At 51.1% G+C, this 23968-nt stretch overlaps 1 protein-coding gene across 5 annotated transcripts in view; it reads right to left on the bottom strand.

Annotated features, from left to right (window-relative positions):
• SCRIB (scribble planar cell polarity protein) overlaps positions 1-23968 on the bottom strand; it is a 74040-nt gene that overhangs the window by 24841 nt on the left and 25231 nt on the right. For 3 of the 5 annotated variants that reach the window (XM_042831278.1, XM_042831279.1, XM_042831282.1), the window contains exons 13-20: positions 23412-23537; positions 22664-22897; positions 21810-22127; positions 19699-19761; positions 7444-7533; positions 6737-6814; positions 3922-4236; positions 3395-3475 (exon numbers count right to left, since the gene is read on the bottom strand). In XM_042831278.1, the coding sequence (XP_042687212.1) occupies positions 3395-3475; positions 3922-4236; positions 6737-6814; positions 7444-7533; positions 19699-19761; positions 21810-22127; positions 22664-22897; positions 23412-23537 (1305 nt within the window). The remainder of the gene's footprint in view (positions 1-3394; positions 3476-3921; positions 4237-6736; positions 6815-7443; positions 7534-19698; positions 19762-21809; positions 22128-22663; positions 22898-23411; positions 23538-23968) is intronic. The other 2 variants (XM_042831280.1, XM_042831281.1) reach the window with 2 other exon arrangements.

Raw genomic sequence — 23968 nt, 5'->3', positions numbered from 1 at the left:
ATCCAGAGGCTTGGATGGATACACTCTTGGCTGGGTAAGGAGCTGGTTGGAGGGCCGGGCACAGAGAGTGGTGGTAAATGGAGTCAAATCCAGCTGGCGACCAGTTGTGAGTGGTGTTCCCCAGGGGTCGGTGCTGGGGCCTGTCCTCTTCAATATCTTTATTGATGACCTCGATGAGGGCATCGAGTGCACCCTCAGTAAGTTTGCAGATGACACCAAATTGGCTGGAAGTGTGGATCTGCCTGGGGGTAGCGAGGCCCTACAGAGGGATCTGGACAGGCTGGAGAGCTGGGCTGAAGCCAATGGGATGAGTTTCAACAAGGCCAAATGCCGGGTCCTGCACTTCGGCCACAACAACCCCAGGCGACGCTACAGGCTTGGGGCGGTGTGGCTGGAGGACTGCGTAGAGGAAATGGACCTGGGGGTATTGATTGATGCTCGGCTGAATATGAGCCGACAGTGTGCCCAGGTGGCCAAGAAGGCCAATGGCATCCTGGCTTGCATCAGAAACAGTGTTGCAAGCAGGAGCAGAGAGGTGATTGTTCCCTTGTATTCAGCACTGGTGAGGCCGCACCTCGAGTACTGTGTCCAGTTTTGGGCCCCTCACTGCAAGAAAGATATTGAGGCCCTGGAACGTGTTCAAAGGAGGGCAACAAAGCTGGTGAGGGGTCTGGAACACAGGGCTTATGAGGAGAGTCTGAAGGAGCTGGGAATGTTCAGTCTGGAGAAGAGGAGGCTCAGGGGAGACCTCATTGCTCTCTATAACTTCCTGAAGGGAGGTTGTAGTGAGCTGGGGGTCGGCCTCTTCTCTCGTGTCATCAGTGATAGGACCAGGGGGAATGGCTTCAAGCTACGGCAGGGGAGATTCAGGCTGGACATTAGGAAGTATTACTTTTCAGAAAGGGTGGTCAGGCACTGGAACGGACTGCCCAGGGAGGTGGTGGAATCACCGAGCCTGGGGGTGTTCAAGGAAAGACTGGATGTTGTGTTGAGGGACATGGTTTAGTAGGAGCTATTGGGAATAGGTGAACGGTTGGACTGGGTGATCTTTTAGGTCTTTTCCAACCTTGGTGATTCTATGATTCTATGATTCTATGATTCTACTGCCCTCAGCCTCCCCCAGCTAAGGGCTCTTTGTTTAATTCCAGACCTATCCCCAAAAACTAGCTGCCCTTGGCCACTGCTCCCAGTCCTGAACCTCCCTGCTAGATCTGACGGTTGGACTTGGATGATCTTCGTGGTCTTTTCCAACCCTGATGATTCTATGATCTCAAAATATGTTCAAAGTCTCCGTTACCTCCCTGCCCCATGTCTTCCACCACCGAGGTGACTCTCAAGATGTCCATCACAAAACTGTGTCAGGTTCTGACTCATAAGAGACATCAGAACACGGAGAAGGCTGGAGAGTTAGTGATCAGTCACTGGTGAGCTTTGTGGAGCGTTAACTTTGAAGACAGATCTAGGCTGGGCTCTTCAGTTCTTTTACAAAAAGCTCCTGAAGAAAACAAAGGGAGTTTTCCTGGCCCTTCTCTGCAGAGAAATCCAGGATGGTACAGAGCACAGGGGAAGACCATGAAGCTCTGTTGTATTTCTTTCCTCAAGAAAACAAGAAGTTCACTTTCAGCAAAGTGAAACAGAGGCATGACCACGAGACCATGACTTTGGTGGCAGGCTTCTGCCTGCTGGATCTACAGACTGCTTCCCAACCAGAGCCCTCCTGCTCTCCCGATAGAGAAACACAAGCAGCCTGCAGAACACATCTGGTTAATCACCATGTCCTGAAAAGTCTTCCAAAAACCAAACCAAAACAAACAAACAAAAAAACTAAAAAAAAAGGGCAATCACTGCTTCAGAAAAGTTGTGGCAAATAGGGACTTCTGTCACACAGACATGGTGTTGAGGTGAACAGCTATTCTCAGCATCCAGGGCAGCTCCATGGGCCTGACCTTGCTGCAGATTTGTCCAGAGATGGGGTAAAATTCACAGGGCTGCTCATGCATTTCTTAGAATGAGCAGAAACTCTCAAGGAACAAATATCACCAAAGAGAGATGAGGTCTCAGGATGTGAGATCTCACATTTAGCAGCGCACCCCACAGGAAGGAAAGGCAGAAGAGCAGCTGCCACCAGGAGGAATGCCTGCTGGGGCTGCTGCAGTCACTTGCTGGAAGGTGCAGATGTTATACGAACTGTTTGATGTGAATGAAAATGCCCATAGACGTGACCATAAAGATGCAACAGGGTTTGACTTCTGACTCCACTCTGAAATATCACGATTCCTTCTTGCCACAGGCAAAGCCAACAAACACCATGCAATCATGCCTCTCAGTCATGCTTCCATGTCAGTGGAGCATCGAAAGAAGAGCAAAACGAAAATAATTTGGGCTATGGGGAGGGAATCTTCACCAGGAAGGGTAATAGCAGGACGAGGGGTAATGGCTTGGAATTAAAAAAGGGAGATTTAGATTAGACAATAGGAAATTCTTCACTATGTGGGTGGTGAGGCACTGGAGCAGGTTGTCCAGAGAATGTTAGATGCGTTCAAGGCCAGGCTGGATGGCTTGTATCCCTGCCCACAGCACAGGCGTTGGAACTGGGTGGTCGTCATGTCCCTTCCAACCCAAACCATTCCATGACTCCACAGTTCTGACTGACAACAATCAAGGTGGGTTGTGGGAGGAGAGAGGAGCACTTGAAGACAAGGAGAAATGTTGTAGCAGTTCAGGTCTCCTGGCAGGATACGACTGCCAGACCTAGGTCAAAGCTCCACTACAGCTTTGTGCCAGAGCAAATACAACGCAGCCCCCAGCCTAGGGATAGAGCAGACAGAAGCCAGCACTGACGAGGCTGTATCAGTGTTTACCCACGCCAGCTCTGTGGTAACACGTGCTCTTACCACAGCAGCTGGATCAGAAACCCACCACCAGCACCAAGAGGCAGGAGCTTTCACCTGGAGGCAGCATGCGAGCTCGGGAGGAAGGTCAGGAGGCTCAGCAGGCTCTCCCCACAGCAGGGGAGCCAGTGACACATTAGGCAGAAAGACTGAGGTTAGAGGCAGCAGTGAGATCTGTATCACAGCACAAACAGGAGGGGAGTTGGGGCCAGAGGTTGAAATGAAAGCAGGGGAAACACTCCATGTGCCCTGCCCGGCTCCATGTTGCCCTCCCTCTCCTTCAGGCAGCGCTGACAACTGCTGCCCTGCTCTCCGCAGGGAGCAGCGCTGCCCCTTCACATCCCTTGCCTTTGAGGAGCTTAAAAAAAGGGCTCCAAAATCTAGTATTAAAGATAGGAGAACAGCTGAGGCAGGGCAGGGAACTGTACTTGTGCCTGCTGCCCCAAGGGCAGAGTCAGCTCCTTCCCATTCCCTCCTGCTGTTCCCCAGCCACCCACACTCACCGAGATGACCCGGTCTCCTACGTGCAGGATCCCGTCCCGATGGGCTGCACCTCCCTCTGCAATCCGTGAGATGAAAATCCCCTGAAATGCAATCAGAAGGGTCAGAGACTCCGTGCCTCCCCAAGGCTTTGCTCCCCGACACCAGGCGGGTCTCAGCCCACTCCCTCTGCAGAACCCCCTCCTGGCATTTTCCCTTCTTCCTCACTCCAGCAAACCCCGTTCTGCTTCCGGAGCCACCTGCAGGAAAGCCTTCATGTGGCCAAGAGCCCAGAACACATGTCAAGAGGACAGCAGCAGGATTAAATGTCACTGGCAGGGATTGCAAGCCTCTGCCCCACCTCCTTCTGAACTTCTCCCTTTCCCTGAGTTAAGAGCAGATTCTGTCTCTCTCAGCACTGCAGGACAGCCCCCGGGCCATGCCTTGCTGCCTCTTGCCTGCAGTGACGAAAAGACCCCGTGCTGCCCGCTCAAGCAGTGCCAAAATGCAGAGATTGGAGCCCCTTTCCTCCCAAAGAGCTGTCACTGACCGTGTCACCAGCCCGGTACGGCGTGGAGCCTTTGCCACCAGCGATGCTGAAGCCCAGACCCTTCTCGTTGCGCATCAAGCAGGTGGAGTATCTCTCCGTTGGAGGTGCTCCCTCGGGTCGCTCAGGGAAGCGGAGGCCACCCCTCCTCTCTCGAGGGCTGTAGTCGTCCTCAGGGCGCAGCGGGGTGACGGTGATGGCGTTCTCCGGTTCCACCATCCGCTCCCTCAGGACCGTCATGGACACGGAGCTCCCCGAGCCACGCAGCGCTTCCACCGCCACGTGGTGCTCCGCGCAGTGCAGGGACACTCCGTTCACCTGGGGATGGAGAGAGCCAGGCACAACCCTGCCCTTCTTCCTGCACTGCTTCCACCAGCATGCACGGACTGCTCCGGCCTTCGCTGCTGCTCCCCAGCACAAGCACAGTTCATCATCACACTGCAGCAGGCTCTGAGTGCTCTGATCTAGCTGTGGGTGCCCCTGTTTTCTGCAGTGGAGTTGAACCAGATGGCCTTTAAAGGTCCCTTCCAACTCACAGAATCACAGAATCACAGAACTGTAGGGGTTGGAAGGGACCTCCAGAGATCATCGAGTCCAACCCCCTGCCAAAGCAGGTTCCATACAGCAGGTCGCACAGGTCGGCATCCAGGCAGGTCTGGAACATCTGCAGAGCAGGAGACTCCACCACCTCCCTGCAGCCTGTTCCAGTGCTCCGTCACCTCACTGTAAAGAAGTTCTTGCGCATGTTTGTGCACAACTTCCTATGCTGCAGTTTCCAGCCGTTTTCCCTCGTCCTGCCTCCACTCCCCACTGAACAGAGTCCGGCCTCGCCATGCTGCCCCCCACACCTCAGATATTCACAGACCTGGATCAGCTCCCCTCTCAGCCTTCTTTCCTCCATGCTGAACAGCCCCAGCTCACTCAGCCTTTCTCCATAGCAGAGATGCTCCAGGCCCCTCACCATCTTTTGGCCCTCCGCTGGACTCTTCCCAAGAGATCCCTGTCTGTTTGGTGCTGGGCAGCCCAGAACTGGACGCCGTGCTCCAGGTGAGGCCTCAGCAGGGCAGAGCAGAGGGGGAGCATCGCCTCGACCTGCTGGCCACGCTCTTTTTAATGCACCCCAGACTCATGACCATCCTACGAATCTGTGATTCCCTACAAAGCTCCGTGCTGTCACTCTGTCCCCCCTGGGACAGACGTCACCTGCTGCCCTTCAAGGAAGCTTCCCTCGTGCATGTGCTGCCTAAATCCTAATACAGTGGGTGAGCAACCGACCGATGAGTTGGGCCCAAAGAGGGGTGGTCAGTGGAGTTCCATCAGGCTGGTGGGGTTCTGCAGGGCTCTGTCTTGGGGCCCATTCTCTTTGAACTCCTCATCAGTGCCTTGAATACAGGACTTGAAGGAATTGGACTCAACAATCCTTACAGATCCCTTCAACTCAGGATTTTCTACGATTCTACGGTCCCAAATCTAATTCAAATCTAATCTCTCCTACTTCAGGGCATTTAAGATCCTTTATCCCATCACGGCCTTTATTAGTGAGCAACACTATCCTTATTCTAGAGTGGAAGAGATACTCCATCCCACTCAATCCCAATGAGAACAGAACTGCTGCAAGTGACTCGCACGCAGATGTAACCTTATTTTAGAAAGAATAAGAGTAATGTTGAGAGAGTACCTCTGATTTTACAGGAGGCACAGACGAATGGACACCATGGAAGGTAAACTAGAACTGACAAAGGATCTTTTCCCAAATCTTTAACTGGAAAGTTATCTATCTTCCATGAAATCACATGGTGCCAAAAATTTGATTGTTGAAAAAAGGAACATTCATTCATCTCTCAAAATCCTCAAGAGCTGACTCTCCTTTTTCTGCAGCAAAATGCAACTCAGCGCATGCAGCACAAAGATGCAAGGTGGCTTTTAAAGCCCTGGAACATAGAAGAAATCAGACTAGACTTCTACTACAGTCTGTGCCAGGTTGAGTGGTGAAAAAGAAGGAACGTGTAGTCACATAAATGCCAGATCTCCCCTGCCCAGATATACACTGCAGCAGTAGAAGGGCATAAGACACCACATCAGCTCCCACAAACAGCACAGTGCTCCAAATACAGACCACTTATTCTCCTGGTCTCTATCCAACATTGTAGTGACATCTATTCCCTGCGTAATGCAATCAATCCTTCCTCAATTGGATCCCAATCTTGTACAATTCATCATGGCTCAAATAATCTGGAGATAGGCATTTGGCTGGCTGGAGGTTAGGATTTATATTACAAGGTTCGCTTTTACCCTTCATGAGAAAGTAGAAAGGAACAGCACATAGAGGCTGGCTGCTCAGCCTGCTGGGTTTGTGGTTGCACTCATGTGCATTTTTCCCTCTCTGATTTATAGAACTATAGAATCCTTAGATTTGGAAGGAATATTTAAAGGTCATCAGGTCCAACTCCCCTGCAATGAACACGCACAGCTCGATCAGGTTGGTCCAGCCTGGTCCAGGCTTGCCTTGAAAGTCTGCAGGGATGGGGCATCCACCAGACCTCTGGGGAACCTGCTCAGTGCCTCACTACCCTCACTTGTGAAACACTCCATTTGGGGAGAGTGAACCTAGGAGCGATTTCTGTCCTTACAAAGAAGCAAAAGATTCAGGGTAATGTTAATCAAACAACCTACGCTTGGAGTCAGGAGGATTTTGTTTTCTTCTTGCAGCTCCTGATACTCGATGTGGCCTCCAGACCAGCGTAATGGATATAAGCACCAGCCCACACCTCTCCACTCATTAAAATTATTTATGAACTCACAGCAGCCAGGCCCTTACCTCCAGAAGCTTGTCCCCAACACGAACCCCTGCACGAGCTGCAGGTCCCTCCTCTGAGACACGGGAAATAAAGATGCCCTGGGGGAAAAAAAAGTGTGTTAAAGGAGACGGCGTCCATTCTTCAACCCTGTAAAGCATGGAAGGAAAACATTCCACCTCATCCACCTTATGGGAAAGGGGAAATCTCTTGCCAGCCCCGTACCCTGGAAGGAGGGACAAGACATTCCCATCACTCCAATCAGGAAATGATATGAAGGGAAAAAGGTATTCCATCCCATGGCTACCCCACGGGTGACAAAAGGGAAAAGGGAAGCACGAATCCTTTTCCAGTATGGGGAGAACAGGACAGCTGATGCAGTCACAAATGCTTAAGCCAACGCTGCACTTTTCTCCTTTGGAGTCCTGTATACAAAGACAAGTGGGAGAGAAACTGCTGTTCTCATGGCTGCTGGTGGGCAGCAGCACGAAGGCTCGAGAAGCTGTGCCTCTGCACTCCAGCCCAGGGGTGAAACATATCGAGCAGACCCCAGAAAGCCAGAAAGTGCTTTTAGTTGGTCCTTTACAGCATGCTACCGGGCTGCTCCCAACCGCTCTGCGAAATCCCACCCCGATCACAAAGCTCCTACATGTGGACATCCAACACACAGCTACAGAGAAGCAGCCCCTGACAGCAGGCACTCCCATAAGGACACAGCCCAGAGCCTTACCTCGTCATCACCCTTATAGGGGGTGGAGCCCTTGCCCCCTGCGATGCTGATGCCCAGCCCCCCTGTCTGCCGCACGATAGTCAGTGTCAGCTGGAAGCAGAATGGACACGAGTTACACGTCAGCACAGGCAGCGAGAATGCCACAGACATCTTGAAGAGCAAAGGATGACGACTTAGAGAACATGCACGAGAGCACAGACTTTATCTGCATGCTTCTGCTCGAGTATTTACGCAAGCTTGGTATCCGTGTCTCAAAGGGAGCGATGCCACAATATAGTTAAACCATTTTTCACAGCCGAGTCCTGAACTGTACCTCAAGACCAAGAGTCAGTTTGCCTGTAATGAACACACTGGAATGAGATGTCCACCATAAAGCAAACTGAGCAGTGGGATAGGACTGGGTAAGGAAACGGGGCTGGTGTTCTATCACAGCCCAGCTCTACCGCACAGCTCCCCTTGGGGTGCGTTCTGTACAGCTGCTGGGAGGTTGAGGGCCATTCCAATGAGGCATGCAGGCACAAGAATGGCACACCTACAACGCCCTGGAGGGACACTTGGCTTTAGTGTGTAGATGGAAATCAAGGTGTGACTCTGGAAAAGCCACCTGTTTTGTCCAGTGGCTCCTTCCTCTCCTCCCCTCTGCATGTACAAGTCTGAACTGTGGCTGTGCCATCCAGAAGTCTCTTCTTCCCATTTCCCACCTCCACACACCAAATTATAGCCCCCTCCAACAGCAAAAATCTCCTCAAACTTTAACAGACGTTGCCTACATCCAGGCCACCAACACAAACTGTTCTTCTTGCCCCAGACATGAGAAGGAAGGTAGGGAGCATGCAGTGGGAAAGCGAAAGGAATAGGACAGACAGGAGACTCTGGGATCTGTCAGGGCCAAGGAGTTGGTGAGGTTAAGAGACAGAAATGTACAGAGACTTCTGGAGAGAACTGAAGTTGCTGTCCTCCAGATGTCAGCTCCCTGGAAACAAAGTCCAGAATGGAGAGAGGCTGCTGCAGAGGTGTCCAGCTTCACCATCAGGTGCATCTGGATTGGCCAGATAACATGGCAGGCAAAGAAGCAGGAAACACCTTCCTTAATGCTCTTCCTCCAAACCCTTCTTCACTTTCCACAGGGACAAAAGCAACATCCTGCGGGGTCTTCACATGCTACCAAGATCAAAACCCCAAGAAATGCAGAATTAGAACGAGGTTCTTTGCCATTTCCTCATTACGTCTGTTGTGCAAGACCTGGAGGCTGAGTTAAACCCAAATACTGAAAGACATGGATTTGTTCAGGTGAGACAAAAAAGGTGGTGGTCATCAGATAGCATTCTACATCACCGACAGCACGTTTTAAAACCAGTTACAGATTAGATACACCCTGCTTGTGTGAACACCTTTATTAGGTTGTAACTAAAAACATCCACCTTCTTTCCTCCAGCCTCAGCAGGTTTTGACAATACTCTCAAGGCTTCTAGCTAATGATGCAAAACCTCTTGCAATCGTGCAGAACTGGATTCCCACACATGGACGACAGACTGCTGCAGTAACACGATGGAGATGTTTCAAGTAAGATAGTTGATGGTTTCCATCAGTGACCGAATGATTATTTCCAAATCACTACTTCTGTCGTGGTTTTGACAATGAACAGGGAATATACAACGTCACTGGTTGAAGTCACTTCCAGTTGCACGGTGTGTTGGTCATTGAAACTAACTGAAAGATAAACCACAGAAGGAGGGATTTCACAAAGCCACTGAAACCAGTCTAAAAACATGGGGAAATCTGCCAGAAAAAAAACAACTGGGCTGAGGGTGAAGAGCCTCCCTGCGCCTCACATCTAACAGTGTAAACGGGAAAACCAGAACACCAAGGAGGAACCAAGTGTAATCAGGTTTAAAGACACTGCCAGAACACCACAGGGGCTCAAACGGGATATGGGTGTATTTAGAAAGGGGATTTCAAACTCCCAGAGCAAATGAGCCCTCACATAAAAAACAGTGATGTAAGAAGAAGAGCGTGGCCAGCAGGTGGAGGGAGGCGATCCCAGCCCTCTGCTCTGCCCTGGTGAGGCCACATTTAGAACCCTGTATCCAGCCCTGGGCTCCCCAATTCCAAAAAGACAAGGATCTCCTAGAAGGAGCCCAGCAGAGGGGCACAGAGATGATAAAGTGCCTGGAGCATCTCCTGTGTGAGGAAAGGCCGAGTAACCTGGGGCTGTTCAGCTGGGGAAAAGAAGACTGAGGGGGGATTTATTAGCGTTCATAAATTTCTAAAGGGAGTTGGGAGGCAAACGGGCCCTTCTCAGTGGTTGCTATAGGGCAAGGAACAGTGGCCTAAAATCTGAACAGAGGAAGTTCCATACTAACATGTAGAAGATCATCTTCATGGCAGCGGTGGCAGAGCACTGGAACAGGCTGCCCAGAGAGCTGGAGGAGTCTCCACTATGGAGATATTCAATACCAACTGGATGCTCACCTGAGAGATCTGCTGTAGGGAACTGCTTGGGCAGGGGCTCGGATTCCATGATCTCTTGAAGTCCTTTCCTACCCCTGCAATTCTGTGAAGCCAAACTGGTGAACGTTTGTTTGAAATCTATGAGAATAATACGAAATGAGTACATAGCTGACAAAAAAGGAGCTGGCTCCAGTAGCCTGCGTGTGCCCTTTAGTTTTCAGTCCAGGGCTACGAAGGTGGTGAAGGGTCTGGAGGGCAAAAGGAGTGAGGAGCAGCTGAGGTCCCTTGGACTGTTCTGCCCAGAGAACAGGAGACTGAGGGGAAGCCTCATGTTGGTCTGCAGCTCCTCATGTTGGTCTGCAGCTCCTCAGGTTGGTCTGCAGCTCCTCAGGTTGGTCTGCAGCTCCTCAGGTTGAGCTGCACCTTCCCCACAGCAGCCTACAGCCACAGGGCTGCTTCAGAGCTTTGACATCCATCGGCTGGAAGCACAGCAGCAGCTGCCCATGCTGCAAGGGCCGGCAGAGTCCCATCTCTGTATCACTCTCTCAGTGACTTCTCTCTACTTTTTCTCTTCTTCCATCTTTGCCCTTACCACCTCAGATCCATCACCAGCCATCCAGCAACGGTTCATCTCACAGTTCACAACAGGTCTGTAATATTCACCACATAGAAGCATGCTGCTCATCTGATTCTGATTCCTTACAGCAGCAGAAATGACAAATTGTCACTAAATGACAGCAAATCCAGGGTTTCATACTACGTATGCAAGCTTCTCCATGGACACACGATACTGGGACTGGAGGAAAGGCAAAATAGCAACAGCTGTCACTTCAGCCTGAAGTTGGTATTTCCCTGAACTGCCACTTGAGACCAGGCAAAATCCGTTTATCATGATTGCACTCAGCCCCAGTGAGGCTGCTCCTCGAGTGCTGCGTTCAGTTTTGAGCTCCTCACTGCAGGGAAGCCATGAAGGCCCTGGAACATGTCCAGAGAAGGGCAGCAGAGCTGTGAAGGCTCTGGAGCACAGTGCTATGGGAATCAGCAGGGGGAGGAGGGTGGTTCAGCCTGGAGCAGACAAAGCTCAGGGCAGATTTCACGGCCCTCTGCAGCTCTCTGAAAGGAGGTTAGAGTGAGACGGGGATCGGCCTCTGCTCACAGGCATCAGCGATAGGATAGGAAGTGATGGCCTCACGTCGGGAATTCAGGTTGGACATTTGGAACATTTCTTCTCAAAAAGAGTGGTGATGCAGTGGCACAGCTGCCCGGGGAAGCAGAGGAGTCACCGTCCCTGGAGGTGTTCAAGAACAGTGGAGATGTGGCACACGGGGACGTGGTCAGTGGGCATGGTGTGATGGCTTGGGGTTGGACATGGGGGCCTTGGAGGTCCTTTCCAACCTTAATGACTCTGTCTGCATCGCAGTGTAAGCCAAGGAAGCAGATATGTGTCCCAGTGTGCTCCTCTGCCACCCTTGGTCCCATTTGTGTTTCTACCTATTCTGAGGAATACACTCAAGTAAGGACTGGCTCCATTCCCACCTATTTTCCATAGACCCTATAAAGCTATCTTTTAACAGAGTCTCCAGATCCTGCTAGCTTTTCCAAATCGCAGTGAATAAACACCAACTATTGCAAAGAGACAAATGCTGCACTCGTGGGCAGGCTTACTCTTCCAGTAGCTGCCAGGGATATCACAGAATCACAGAAACACCAAGGTTGGAACAGACCTTCCAGATCATCCAGTCCAACCATCCCCCCATCACCAATAGTTCTCACTAAATCACGTCCCTCTACACAAAATCCAAACGTCCCTTGAACACCCCCAGGGTCGGTGACTCCACCACCTCCCTGGGCAGCCCATTGCAGTGCCTGGCCACTCCTTCAGAAAAACAGTATTTCCTAATGTCCAGCCTAATCTGAACACTGCCAAAAAGATCTGGGACAGTCCATTAAGGGTTTTGACAGCTTGCTCTGAGCAGGGGCACAGCAGGCAGAGAGGCACCAAACTTGACTTTCACAGGTTTCTACTGGCACAGCATGGAGCTGCTGCGCTTCAGAGCTGCTGAAAGATCAAGTTGTTTCTCCAGGCACAACCAAAGCAGTTGGGTTTAAGGATGGTATTTTGAGAAGGCAGCAGTTTTCTGCATGCACAGACATCTTTTTATGGTACATACATTTGGAGGCAGGTATGTGTCTGATCCCTAGAGCTGCATGCCTTGAAGCTTTAAATGGGACTGCGACACAGAAAAGGCAAATGTACAACGAATGCTTCCCATTTGTATTTGGATAGAAACACAGTGATGCATGCTTATCACAAAGAATCACGCCCTAACAGGAGCTAAAGAACCCATTAAACATCACCAGTATGAGAAATCCACCTAAAAAGCCAGAAGGGCTAAACAACGTGTGCCCAGGAGTCCCAACAAGTGGCCAAGACCTTCAATATGCTCATAGAGTTGTTACAAAATTCTGGAATGCTGAAATAGCATTTCTGTTGTGCTGTTGGATTGAAACTGCCATGGGATGATGCCTGCAATGACCTGACAGCCATCCCAGCACCATTTCCAGAAGGGTAACTGAAGAACCAGTACACATGCCTCTATCCAGGCAGACAGAAATAATACTCATGTCAAGCAGTTCAACACTTGGAATATCTCACTGCCATAACAGACAAAAAAAACCCACCACCACTGTTATTCCATTCCTTGACCAGACACTGAACTTGGCTGACAGAGCAGCACAAATTTAATAAGCAGACGCTGGTAAAACTTGGTGCTTCTTGTCACACAAGCCGAGAACCAAGCACTGGCCACCAGCAAAGAACCATGAGGTAGGTGGGGATCCGCAGATCTTAACAGGCTTGATCTTATTCCAACTCCCCAACAGAAAATAATATTAACTGCTGTGTTTGAGGGGAGGCCAGGATGCTTCAGATATAACAGGGGATGGGAGAGGTCGGAATTTTGGATCCTTTTTCACGCCATTAATGACTTCAGAGAAAATGATTACTCAGAGATGAACAGGATTAACAGTCCAGAAATCCTAAATCACAGACTACAAGGATGTGGGGAAATACCAGAAAGGGCTCATCACGCCTTGCTAAAGACTGCAATATGTCATCCCCAGAGGAAGACCTGCACGCTCACCATCAGAGGCCTCTCGACACAGACATCACTCAACTCCGTGTCTTTTTCCACGAACACCTCTACAAAACAGAGGTCCTCACAAAGTGACCCGCTGGGAGCCAAAGGCTCTGACTCACCAGGAGAGATTAGAAGAGCTAAATACGTCCTTGTGACTCGTGAGAACGCGTGGCCAGGCTGAAAATAACGATGAGCAAATGGAAGGTGAGAGAGCGCTGCATGAGCTGGTGAGAAAAACCAAGCTAAAAATGAACAATGGAAAAAGGAACGAGGAGGAAAGGTCCTGCCCTGGCAAAGAACCTGAGCTGAGGGTTTTCTGGCTGTGACGGTGCTCATTTGCCCTTTCAGATGGTTTGGTTACGGACAGCAGAGGTGCTCTGCAGTGCTACGTGCTCAGCTGTGCTCCTGCACACCCCTGGGGGAGGCCCCAGGACAGTGACCCAAATCTCAATAATAAGTGAAATGACAGAAAGGATGCAGTTTATTAAATATCCACATCGACGGTGGTTTTGGAACCACGCATAAAAAGCCCTCCAGGCGCATACAGGTATGATCAGTTCTTTCGTTAACGAATTCCAGAAATAAGGATTTAAGGAATTTCATCCTGGCCTGCATCAGAAACAGCGCTGCCAGCAGGAGCAGAAAGGTGATTGTGCCCCTGTATTCAGCACTGGTGAGGCCGCACCTCGAGGGCTGTGTCCAGTTTTGGGCCCCTCACTGCAGGAAAGACATGGAGGGCCTGGAACGTGTTCAAAGGAGGGCAACGAAATGGTGAGGGGTCTGGAGCACAGGGCTGGTGAGGAGAGGCTGAAGGAGCTGGGAATGTTCAGCCTGGAGAAGAGGAGCTCAGGGCAGAGCTCACTGCTCTCCATGGCTGCTGAAGGCAGGCTGCAGGGAGCTGGGGGGCGGCCTCTGCTCTCGTGCCATCAGTGATGGGAGCAGAGGGAACGGCTTCAAGCTGCGGCAGGGGAGATTCAGGCTGGCCATGAGGAAGAATGAGGTGTCAGCAAGGTGGGCAGCACTGCAATGGATGCCCAGGGAGGTGGGGGAGGCACCGAGCCTGGGGGTGTTGAAGGCAAGGCTGGATGCTGTGCTGAGGGCCGTGGTTCAGTGGGAGCTGTTGGTGATGGGGGAGCGGTTGGACTGGGGGAGCTTTGAGGTCTTTTCCAACCTTGGTGATTCTATGATTCCATGACTCATCACAACAGGCACCGGGGTTTGCCGCAGCAATGGGAATGTCAGCAGTAAAATACGGATCCCAGATGGAACTGGGCTGGCTGCACCATGGTTCAGAGCAAGGCAGATTCCTTCTGGAAATGAAAAAGTTCCACCTCCTGGACAAACCAAATCCTTATTGGACAAACACACAAAGTGTTGAAGCATTTCTGGAACTAGAAATAGAACAAACGCCCAACACACGAATGTGCTGGGGATGCAGGAAGACTGAGAGATGTTGAAATGCGTTCTCTTTTTTCCTCTCTTTAGCAGTAAGGCATTTTTGTTCCTACATGTAGGGACTCCTTTCGTGGTACAGTCATTCATTTGGTCTCATTCTGCCTGCAAAATCTCACCTTGAAACTCCTTTCAGTCCAATAGCCTCTCATTGCTTTAAGCATCCACTTCAGTCCATTGCTTAAGAGCAAATTAAAAGATGAGGCACTGGAAAATTTTTGAGACTCGTCCACCATGTGTTCCACCGGTTGCCTCACACCAAGAACTGTGCTGCATTTCCATTACGTGCTGCTGAGGACAGACAGCACGTGGGGACAGATGGAAAAGGGGATTCGACTCTTTGAAAGGACAGACAGTAGCATGACAAGAGGAAATGGTTTGAAGCTGAGGGAGGGCAGATGGAGGTTGGATGTCAGGGGAAGTTCTGTGCTGTGAGAGCGATGAGGGGCTGCAACAGCTGCCCAGAGAGGCTGTGATGCCCCGTCCATCCCTGGAGGTGTTCAAGGCCAGGTTGGATGGGGCCCTGGGCAGCCTGGGCTGCTGTGAAACGCGGAGGTTGGTGGCCCTGCTGTGGGGGTGGGTTGGAGCTTCATCATCCTTGGGGTCCCTTCCAACCTGGGCCATGCTGTGATGCTATGAAAACTACTGCTTCACTCACTGTGAAGTACAGGAGCGGCGCAAAGATCAAAACTCCCTGAGGACCCAATGCTGAATGCAGGAACAGAAGTGAGGTGGCTGCAGAGAGCTTTGGTTCATGGATGGGAAATGGAAGAAGAACTATGGAATATGGTGTACTGAAGTCGGATCACAATGCCGTATCATCCACAGCCAACAAAGTTAGAGAAGAACAGGTGCAGGAAAGGGCAGTGAGAAAGACATCGAAGGGAGAACTGATCTTAAAGCAGAACCTGGTTTCATCAAGCTCACGGACCGAAAGCTGGAGTTGTGACTGATGGCCACAAAAATACCAAAAGGACAAAGGGTCAGGAAGCAGAAAATACGCTTTACAGGATAAAATTTAATTAAAACAATGAATAAACAAACCCAAGTTTAGAGGGAAACGAAGCTTTCTAATCATACCAGAATAAGAAATCTGGAGAAGCTTTTCAGAGGCGAAACCTGAGCAGGAGGAAATGACTGGCATTTAATAAAAAGTTGATGAAAGAGGGTACAGCATACGGTTACTGATCTGAAAGATGGGGCAGAGTTCACCCTCAGCAAGTTTACAGCCAACAGCATGGGGGAGCAGGGGTACATCAGTGTCCTGCTGCCATCCTGGGGCTCTGGACAGGCTGAGAAATGGGCTGAAAGAAAATGATGGGATCCAACAAGGAGGAACAGAAGGATGTGCCTGGGGGACCCGGTTGGAAAAGGACATGGGATCCTGGTAGGTCCCAGTCATGATGTGAGGCAGCGCTGAGATCCCACTGCCAGGGAGGCCGATGGTACAGCAGGACGTGATCCTGCCCTTCCATTCAGCAGTGCTGGGATCAGCGTGGGCTCCCAGGAATAACAAAGACCTGGAAACGGCTGGGAGAGTCCAACAGAGGGCTGCAAAGAAGATGAAGGGCCTGAAGTAGCTCTGCTTGGCAGCGAAGCTGAGGGAGCTGCATGGATGTGGTGCCCAGCACCTGGGTATCCCTGCCACAGCACACCTTGGGCCTGAAGGACCCTGAGGTCCCTGCCATCCTCAACCTGCGACTGTGGTGTGATTGCAGGAGACTGGACTGGAAGAAACCCTGCACGCCTCATCCTTAAATTTAGCTAATTGCTCCTGAATTGAACGCAGAGGGTTTTTTGGGGATGAAGTCTATTTTCCAGAAGTGCCAACCCATCACAGTTCTGCTTCATTTGGGTTCCTGGATCACATGCAGAGATTACATTCTCCATCACAAGGTCTAAAGCTACACTACAAGTTGTCTTTTTCTGATACTGACACAGTCAGAAAATGCTGTTCAGCTTGCAAATATGAACCAATGTTTAAAGACGTGCAAACGCGCTACTTATTTCTACAGAGGTCACTGACATTTGTTGCTTTGCTGGGCCTAAACAGTGAGACTTTTATCAGTTAAATACATTCTGTTTTACTGTTTCAGAAAGGAAAATCAGATGGTTCTACTGCTTTTTGGCTTTGCTGTGTTGTTTTTGTTCTTTATTAGAAATCCAGAAAAGGAAAGTCCAGGAGGGAATACTCCCCCTGTGAGTGACACAGACAGGCTGGTAACAGCAGACAAGGAGAAGGCTGAGATACTTCACAAATTTTAGCCTCTGCCTTCCCTGATAACTGCTCCCCATGCAGCCCTCCAACATTTGGTTTGGTAGGAAGAGACTGGGGAAGCAGCGTCCCTCCCTCTGTAAGCAAGGATCAGCTTTGTGACCACCTGAGGAACCTGAGCATCCACAAGTCTATGGGTCCTGGTGATCCAGAGTCCTATGGGAATTAGCTAACGTGGTTACCAAGCCATTCTCTACAACATTTCAAAACTCGTGGCAATCAGGTGAAGTCCCTGGTGAGTGAAAAAACAGTTTCCATTTTTTCCAGGGTTCAGAACTTGCAGTTCACGTGGTGGGAGAATTGAATTTTCTACATAAGAACTTAAAGCATGATGGTGTCCTGACAGGTACAAGCAAACAATAGGCTACAACACAGAGGTCCAAGTAGCAAAGGCAGCACTGCAGCAGTATCAGGAGAGGAGGGCTGTCCTGAGCAGTTCCCATAGGGTAAGGCTGCTCCAAGGAGATGACCTGACTTGCTCCTGGCTCCAGAGTGACATAAGAGCAGAAGAAGCTGACAGGATCTTTTCCACCTTCCACCAAAGGCCTCTAAACCTCTACGATCAGCCCAGCTTTCTCCTAGGACCCTTCCAACACAGGAAGGACACGGAGCTGCTGGAGTAGGTCCAGAGAAGGGCCAAAAGGTGATGATAGGGCTGAAGCACCTCCCATATGGGGACAGGCTGAGGGAGCTGGGGCTCGACAGCCTGGAGAAAAGAAAGCTCCAGAGGGATTTTCTAGCAGCCTTCCAGTACCTGAAGGAGCGTACAGAAAAGCTGGGGAGGGAGCAGACAAACACAAGGGAGAACACTGCTATTCCTGCAGACAGTGCAGCACCAAGCAGAACTCCGGACTCCCCTTGCACTGAAATCTTCCATTCTCACAGCAGCTCTTTTGAGACTATTTCTTAGAAAGTTCTCTGAAATCAAACAAAATTCAGCTGCAACCTCATGCCTTCAAAGAGCAGTTTGACACACTACTTCACACCTCCAGCAGCCTCTCTACGATTCAGAAAAGGCCTCTGCCATCTGTGCTGCAGACTGAACCAAAACACTGGGAATTGAGGCAGCAGTGGAACCCAAGCATCAGACACTCCTGTGCTTCTACAAAATTATGTTTTCCTCTGTAGCAGAGTCTCGTTGGCCCTAACAGTCAAAGGAGCTCTGAGGTGCCAGCTGCATGCACAGCGCAGTGCTCCCTATCCCTGACGGTGCAGTGCTGACTGAATTCAGGTTCATGTCTCCAGCTCTGCTCTGATGAGGTCAGATCTTGACTCAGTATTAGGGTTCAGTATTAAGCCATAATCAAAACTCAGTATTTTCTTTTAAGAGTTGCATAACAATAGACAAGGATTGGGATCGCAGCGCTGCGAGCTTACAACCATCTGCTCCCCAAAGCTAATCTGCTGTGGGGCACCTTCAGCCCCCACCCACCTGGAGAATCTCCAGTATTTTGTCCTTGCGAGCTGCAGCACCGCCTCACACTTTATGTGGCACTGCACAGCAGATCTGCACCAAGAAGGAATGGCACTACGTGGACAGCAGAGCAACATGGGGCCTCTGATCAGCTGCCCTCCCCAGAGGTCTCCAAGAAATCCTGGGCAGTTCCATCAAATGCACGCAGAGCACAGGCAGGAGACAGAAGGAAGGGCAGGCAGCGTGCCTGCTGGTACGAGGCTGAGGGCTCCTGGCTATGGCACATGCAGTAACCTCCACATGTGGACCCTGAGGTCTAGCAGTGCTCAACGAGGAACGAGAGCAGTTCCCAAACGGAGGACCAGGAAGCGCCTGCACTGAGCTGCTGCCTCTTTACCTGTGACTGCAAGACATGTAAATGTGTTTTTCGTTGACCTACAGCTAAGGAGATACAAAAAACCTTTAGCACACACAAACAGTGCACCAGGTAGAGGCAGCTCCCATTTCACTCGAAGCAGAAATGAAGTATCTGACATCTCCCTTCCAAAGCCTTCTTCCAAAACCAGGGAAGAACCCCCATCGCACACCTATGGGAGGAGCAGAGAGGCACATTCATGGTCAGACAGGCCAGCAGCTCTAGAACTGAAGACACAGGTCTGGTGCCACTGTGCTGTCTCCAAGGGAAGCATCCTCCACGCAAGCAGTTTCTACTGCTTGCCTCCTGCCTCCTGCCAGGGGCAGCAGCATTCTGCCTCCAACAGCTCTCTGCGAATACTGCCTGCAGAGAACCACTGATAAAAGGGATTAAGCAAACCCGCTGAAAACTTGTGTTAAAATAAAAAATAAAAAAAAAAATATCAGGAAAATAATCCTGGTCAGAGGATGAGCTAAGACAGCAAAACAGCATTTAAACCAGGGTGCAGAACACGGCACACGACAGAGGCTTTAGAGCACCTCCAGTGCCACCCACACCTTTCTGATGTCCTAAAGCACTGCACGAGAACACCTGGTGGGGGGTGTCCGTAGGGGCTGCCAAAGATGCAAGCATCATTAACTAACTCGAGTCCACCTCCTTCATGCAATGGCACAATGCCTTGAGATCCATTCTATGCCAGACCCCAAAGGGTTCATCCCACTGCACCCAGAAGATCCTGGAGTCCTCTGCTCTGCCTGGGCTACCATCGACTCCTGAATGCACGTACACCATTTCTTCCACCTCCCTCAGTGCACAGCAAATAGGAATTGAGCCTTCCACCTGTGACCCCTCTGTTTTTTCACATTTCTCCCATCTCAGTCTGGATCTGCAGCAGCCATTCTCACCTCGGGGACGGAAAGGGAGGGAAAGGAGCAGGGAGAAGGAAAGCAGAGGAAGAAACAATCATGGTGTTGGTGATCGGTCAGGTCCAGAAGCCACTTGACCCCAATAGATCAGAGTTCCCCTACAACAAGGGGTGAGCCTGGGAAGCAAATCAAGCAGACGGAATGATTTTCGGCAGAGAGAGAACAGTGGGAGTGGTACAGACCTCTTCCTCCTCAATGCGAGCAGGTTCAATCAGCAGATTATTGGCTTGATCAAACGACACCCCCTGTTAGGACAGGAACCAGCAAAGAGGCATGCGGATTAGTGGAGCATCAACCAAACCCGCCACCACAACCACCACCACCCAACACAACGCAACACACAGATGCACACCGCTCTGCCAGGGCTGCCCGCCGAGCAGACCCTGCTCACACTGCTCCTCACAGCCACCTCCCAGCGAGGATGGGGACAGGGCAGCTCCCCCGCTCACAGCGTGCAGCACGTCAGCACGGCCGGCTGCAGGCTGCCTCCTCAAGGCCTCACTTTGTCCGTGCCGAGGTGCCGAGGCTGTGGCCACCGAGTTCAAAGCTGAGCACCGTTAGCTGCCTTCAACCCCCCATACAGAGCTGCAGGGTGGAGGAGAAGGATGGAACGACCCAAGAGAAATGGCTCGTGGTGCCACCTGGCAGCCCACGGAACCAGGCTGTCCCAAACCCAACTGCGCTGCTCCCACCCGTAAGGGAGACGCTGCTGGTGGGACAAAGCACCCAGGGATCCCACTCCCAAACATGGGAAACGTGCTCCCAAATCCCAAATGCAGGAATGTCCCCTGAAAGAATGCTGTCCTGGTTTAAGGACCTTGCATCCTGCATGCCCTGCTCTACCTCCTTCCTCACTGCACGAAACTCCACTGGGACACTGCTTCCCTACGTTACTGTTTCTCTATCAGATCAGGAGGAGAGCTCATATCTGGAGCGGGCATTCAGTCCAGCCCAAGAAAATGAGAAGAGTGATTCCCAACAGAAGGCTGAGCTTGTAACAGAGACGACTTTTTCTGGCAGATACCAAACCTGTGGCCTCAATGCCTATGGAGGTTTTGCCAACAGCTCAGTGCTTCCTTAGCTTTGAGTCCCAGCTTGAAATGAGCCTTTGGGTCAGAGCATTTCCCCACTGTGGCAGGTGTGGATGCAGGGCACTCCAGCACTCAGCTTCACACACTCTTGACAGCAGCAGCCACAGTGAGTTCTGACTCTGAAGAACTTCAGAGGCAGTAAAGGAAGCTGCATACCTCATCCCTAAGGAGCAAACATCACTCAGACAGCAAGGCAGAATGCACTGAGAGAAACATTCCTAAGCACAGGCCCAAACCTGAGCACAGGAGCCTTCCCTGTGCAGTCTGAACTCCAGAATGGGGATGAAATGATCCCAACACCCTGGTGCACGCGCAGTAACAGCAAAAACAGGTTTTACTCCAGCATATCTTACCTACACCTCACTCATACGACTTGCTGGTGCCATACAATGTGATGGAGATCCACCTGCATCCCAACCTCTGCCTCCCAAGCACACCTCATAAAACCATCATCAGTTTCAGCAAGAAGTGCTCTGATCTGACACAGTGTCCCCTAGAAGTAAATCCCTCTGTCACTGCGAGCAGCTCCATCCAGCAAGAATCTGTGTCCCTAACCAAACAACCATGGTGGGGGTTCATCTGAGCAGAGCCAAGCACCTCTCAACTCATCAGCCCCCAGCGTGACCAGAAAGGCCCACTGCTGTCCCACGTAAATGGGGAACTCCACAGCAGAAGCTCCCCCAAGTGCCACACACACTTCATCAGACCTCACCCGTGCTGGGGCAGGCACAGGGGAGCACTAAGGAGAAGATGCTGCAACCTGCTCTCACAGCACAGGAAGAACTGTGGCGTAAAGGCAATGGCAAGCAGCCTGAACCCAAGCTTGAGGTTTGGTCCATCCAGAGACACAGCTCATCATCCTATTGCAAACAAGGTGCAACAAGAGCAGGTGAGGGCACGGAAAGGAACGGAGGAACTGTCAGCAATAAGAGAACTGTTCTTGCAGCACAGATCGCAACATCACACGTAACGGGCAGCGCGTGCTCACAGCACCAGAAGTCAGACACAACAGCGTGGCACAGCTCAGACAACTGACTGCAAAAGCCCCAGAATGAGCTTCGGCTCTCCCACCCTCAGCGCATCTCTACTGAAGTGCTGGAGCCCGCAGTGTTTTTTCACTGGGGCCACATCAACCCTCTTGGCAGCTTGGAGCAGAAGGGAGCTCTGGCACCCTCCGGTCCTCTCCTCCCACAAGACCTTACCTTCACTGATGGCTGAGCAGATAAAGATCCGTTCTTCCTGTCATCCTCATCCCACGCTTCCTCCTCATCCTCAGGCTCCGCGCTGTTGTTGCAGCCGCCCAGTTCCTCCTCTTCTTTGGGGACTCCATCAGTGTTCAGCCCCTGCAGGAGTGCTACCACTGCCTCTGGTTTGGGCAGCTTAGTTATCTTGAAGTGTTTCTTATAATGGGGCGTATCCTTGCGGATGAGCCTCTGTTTCTCCACTGGGAACGGCCGCTCTTCATCTTCATCTTCATCCTCACTCCTTATCAGTGTGTCCTCAGCAAAGTGTACAGTGGGCTGCAATGGCAAAGGCCCAGAAAGGCTGTGAGCCTCAGATAACAGCCAGACATCTGCTCTCCCTCCAACACCAACACAGGCAGAGCCAGCACTTCACAGAATTGTAGGGGTTGGAAGGGACCTCCAGGGATCACTGTGTCCAACCCCCCTGCCAAAGCAGGTTCCCTCCAGCAGGTCGCACTGCTTTCACACCACAGAAGATGCAGGAATACATCTTAGCTTCCCTCTAACTGCTGCTCCCCCCCCGCCCAATATCAGCACCTTCACCTGGACACATCTATCAGCTCCATGGGCACCCAAAACGGCACCCCTGATATTCCCACAGCTGCTGTCTGGCTCCCACGTATCCTTCCTAGTCCTCAATGAACCCAGCTACACCAGGGCACCCAAATCTCTACCTGCAGTCACGTGCCATGCCCTTTATTTGCCTTCAGCAATGCCCAAATCACACTCTGTTCATCCATTCACCGTTTCCCCAGAAACTCTCCATCCTTCCAGTCCTTACCTGGATCCCACTGCACTTCCCAGATTCCTACCTCATTGTATTCCACTTCCACATCTTCATCCTCCTGGACAACCGCTTCCTTATGCTCTTCTTCAGCTCTTGGCTTGGCCTCCTTCTCCAGCTCCTGCATCTCCAGCACCTGCCCATTCGGCCGGCTCCTCTGCCTCTCCTCTCCCTGCTCCTCTGCCCTGCAGTCAGCAGAGACGGTGCTGTTGGACAGATGGGAGTCCTCGCTGCGGTTGGAGGTGGCACTCAGTCTCTTTTCCTGAGAAGATGACAGATTGTAAAAGTCAAGACGGAAGCCCAGGCAGGAAGTGGTGCATTGCAATGAGACTGCTGCAAAATGGAATATGTTCCACTGCCAACAGAGCTGGCTTTTTCTTCAGGCTGCCGTTCCACCCAGCTCCACCTGTGTCACCACTGACGCTGGCATCTACAGTCAGCATCACACCTGTGCAGCAATGCACCATCCCCCAGCACTCTGGTCCAGTCTTCATTCAGAAAATCAGTGACTTCCTCTCCCTGCATTATGATAGAAGTAGCACACAGTCCTCCCCCTGTGCCCTTCTCTGCGTCCCGGCTACGCCTCCTGCCCCATCTCAGTGGTCCCAGCTGAGCCAAGGTGGGTTCGAACCCATGGAATGCAGGCAGTCCGTCCTCACCCTGTTCCCACACTTCTCAAAGGTTTTTTTTCTGCCCAGCTTACAAACACAGCCTCCCCATTCCCCAGGTTGCTGCGTGTTCTCTGCAGTCTCCATTTCTCAGCAAACAGCACTCACTTCTGAGCTGGATGAATTCAGGTCTGTGCCAGGTTTTGCAGCACAGACCTCACTGCGCCGAACTTCAATCACCTTCTTCATCACCTTCAGTTCACTGGGATGAGGGGTTGCTCTGCGCTGCAAGCCCTACCGAAGGAGAACACAGAGCATGGGATTTCACAGTGAGAGCAGCCCTAAAAGTGGATCAGTTCAAACCACATGTTCTATCAGACCAGTGGAGCCCCGGCTGGATGTGACCCAAACGTCACACTGCAGGACCTGATTTCTCTGCCATTACTGTACAGCTGGGAAGAGGAAAGAAATGGGGGATGACATTCCAAGCAGCAGCAGAAAAATCATCTCTGTGCTGGAAGGACAGGTGCAAATACGTTTTATATGAAGGATCCAGATTAAGATCATCTCTCTTCACAAGATAAAGAAAAAAAAAAAGAGAAAATATTCTGCAAGAGATTTAAACCAATAAATATTTGCTGTAAGCTGAAACTTCTATCCTTCCCTTTGCGTCTGTAGCTAAAGGAAAATGATCTGCCATCCTTTTTGAGTCTGTCTGCAACGAA

Source organism: Centrocercus urophasianus, unplaced genomic scaffold (genome assembly GCF_019232065.1).
Source record: "Centrocercus urophasianus isolate 14NV4802_14NV808 unplaced genomic scaffold, USGS_Curo_1.0 seq_359, whole genome shotgun sequence".
NCBI lineage: Eukaryota > Metazoa > Chordata > Aves > Galliformes > Phasianidae > Centrocercus > Centrocercus urophasianus.
Note: the sequence above shows the minus strand (reverse complement) of the source record. Positions and strands in the feature narration are given on the sequence as shown.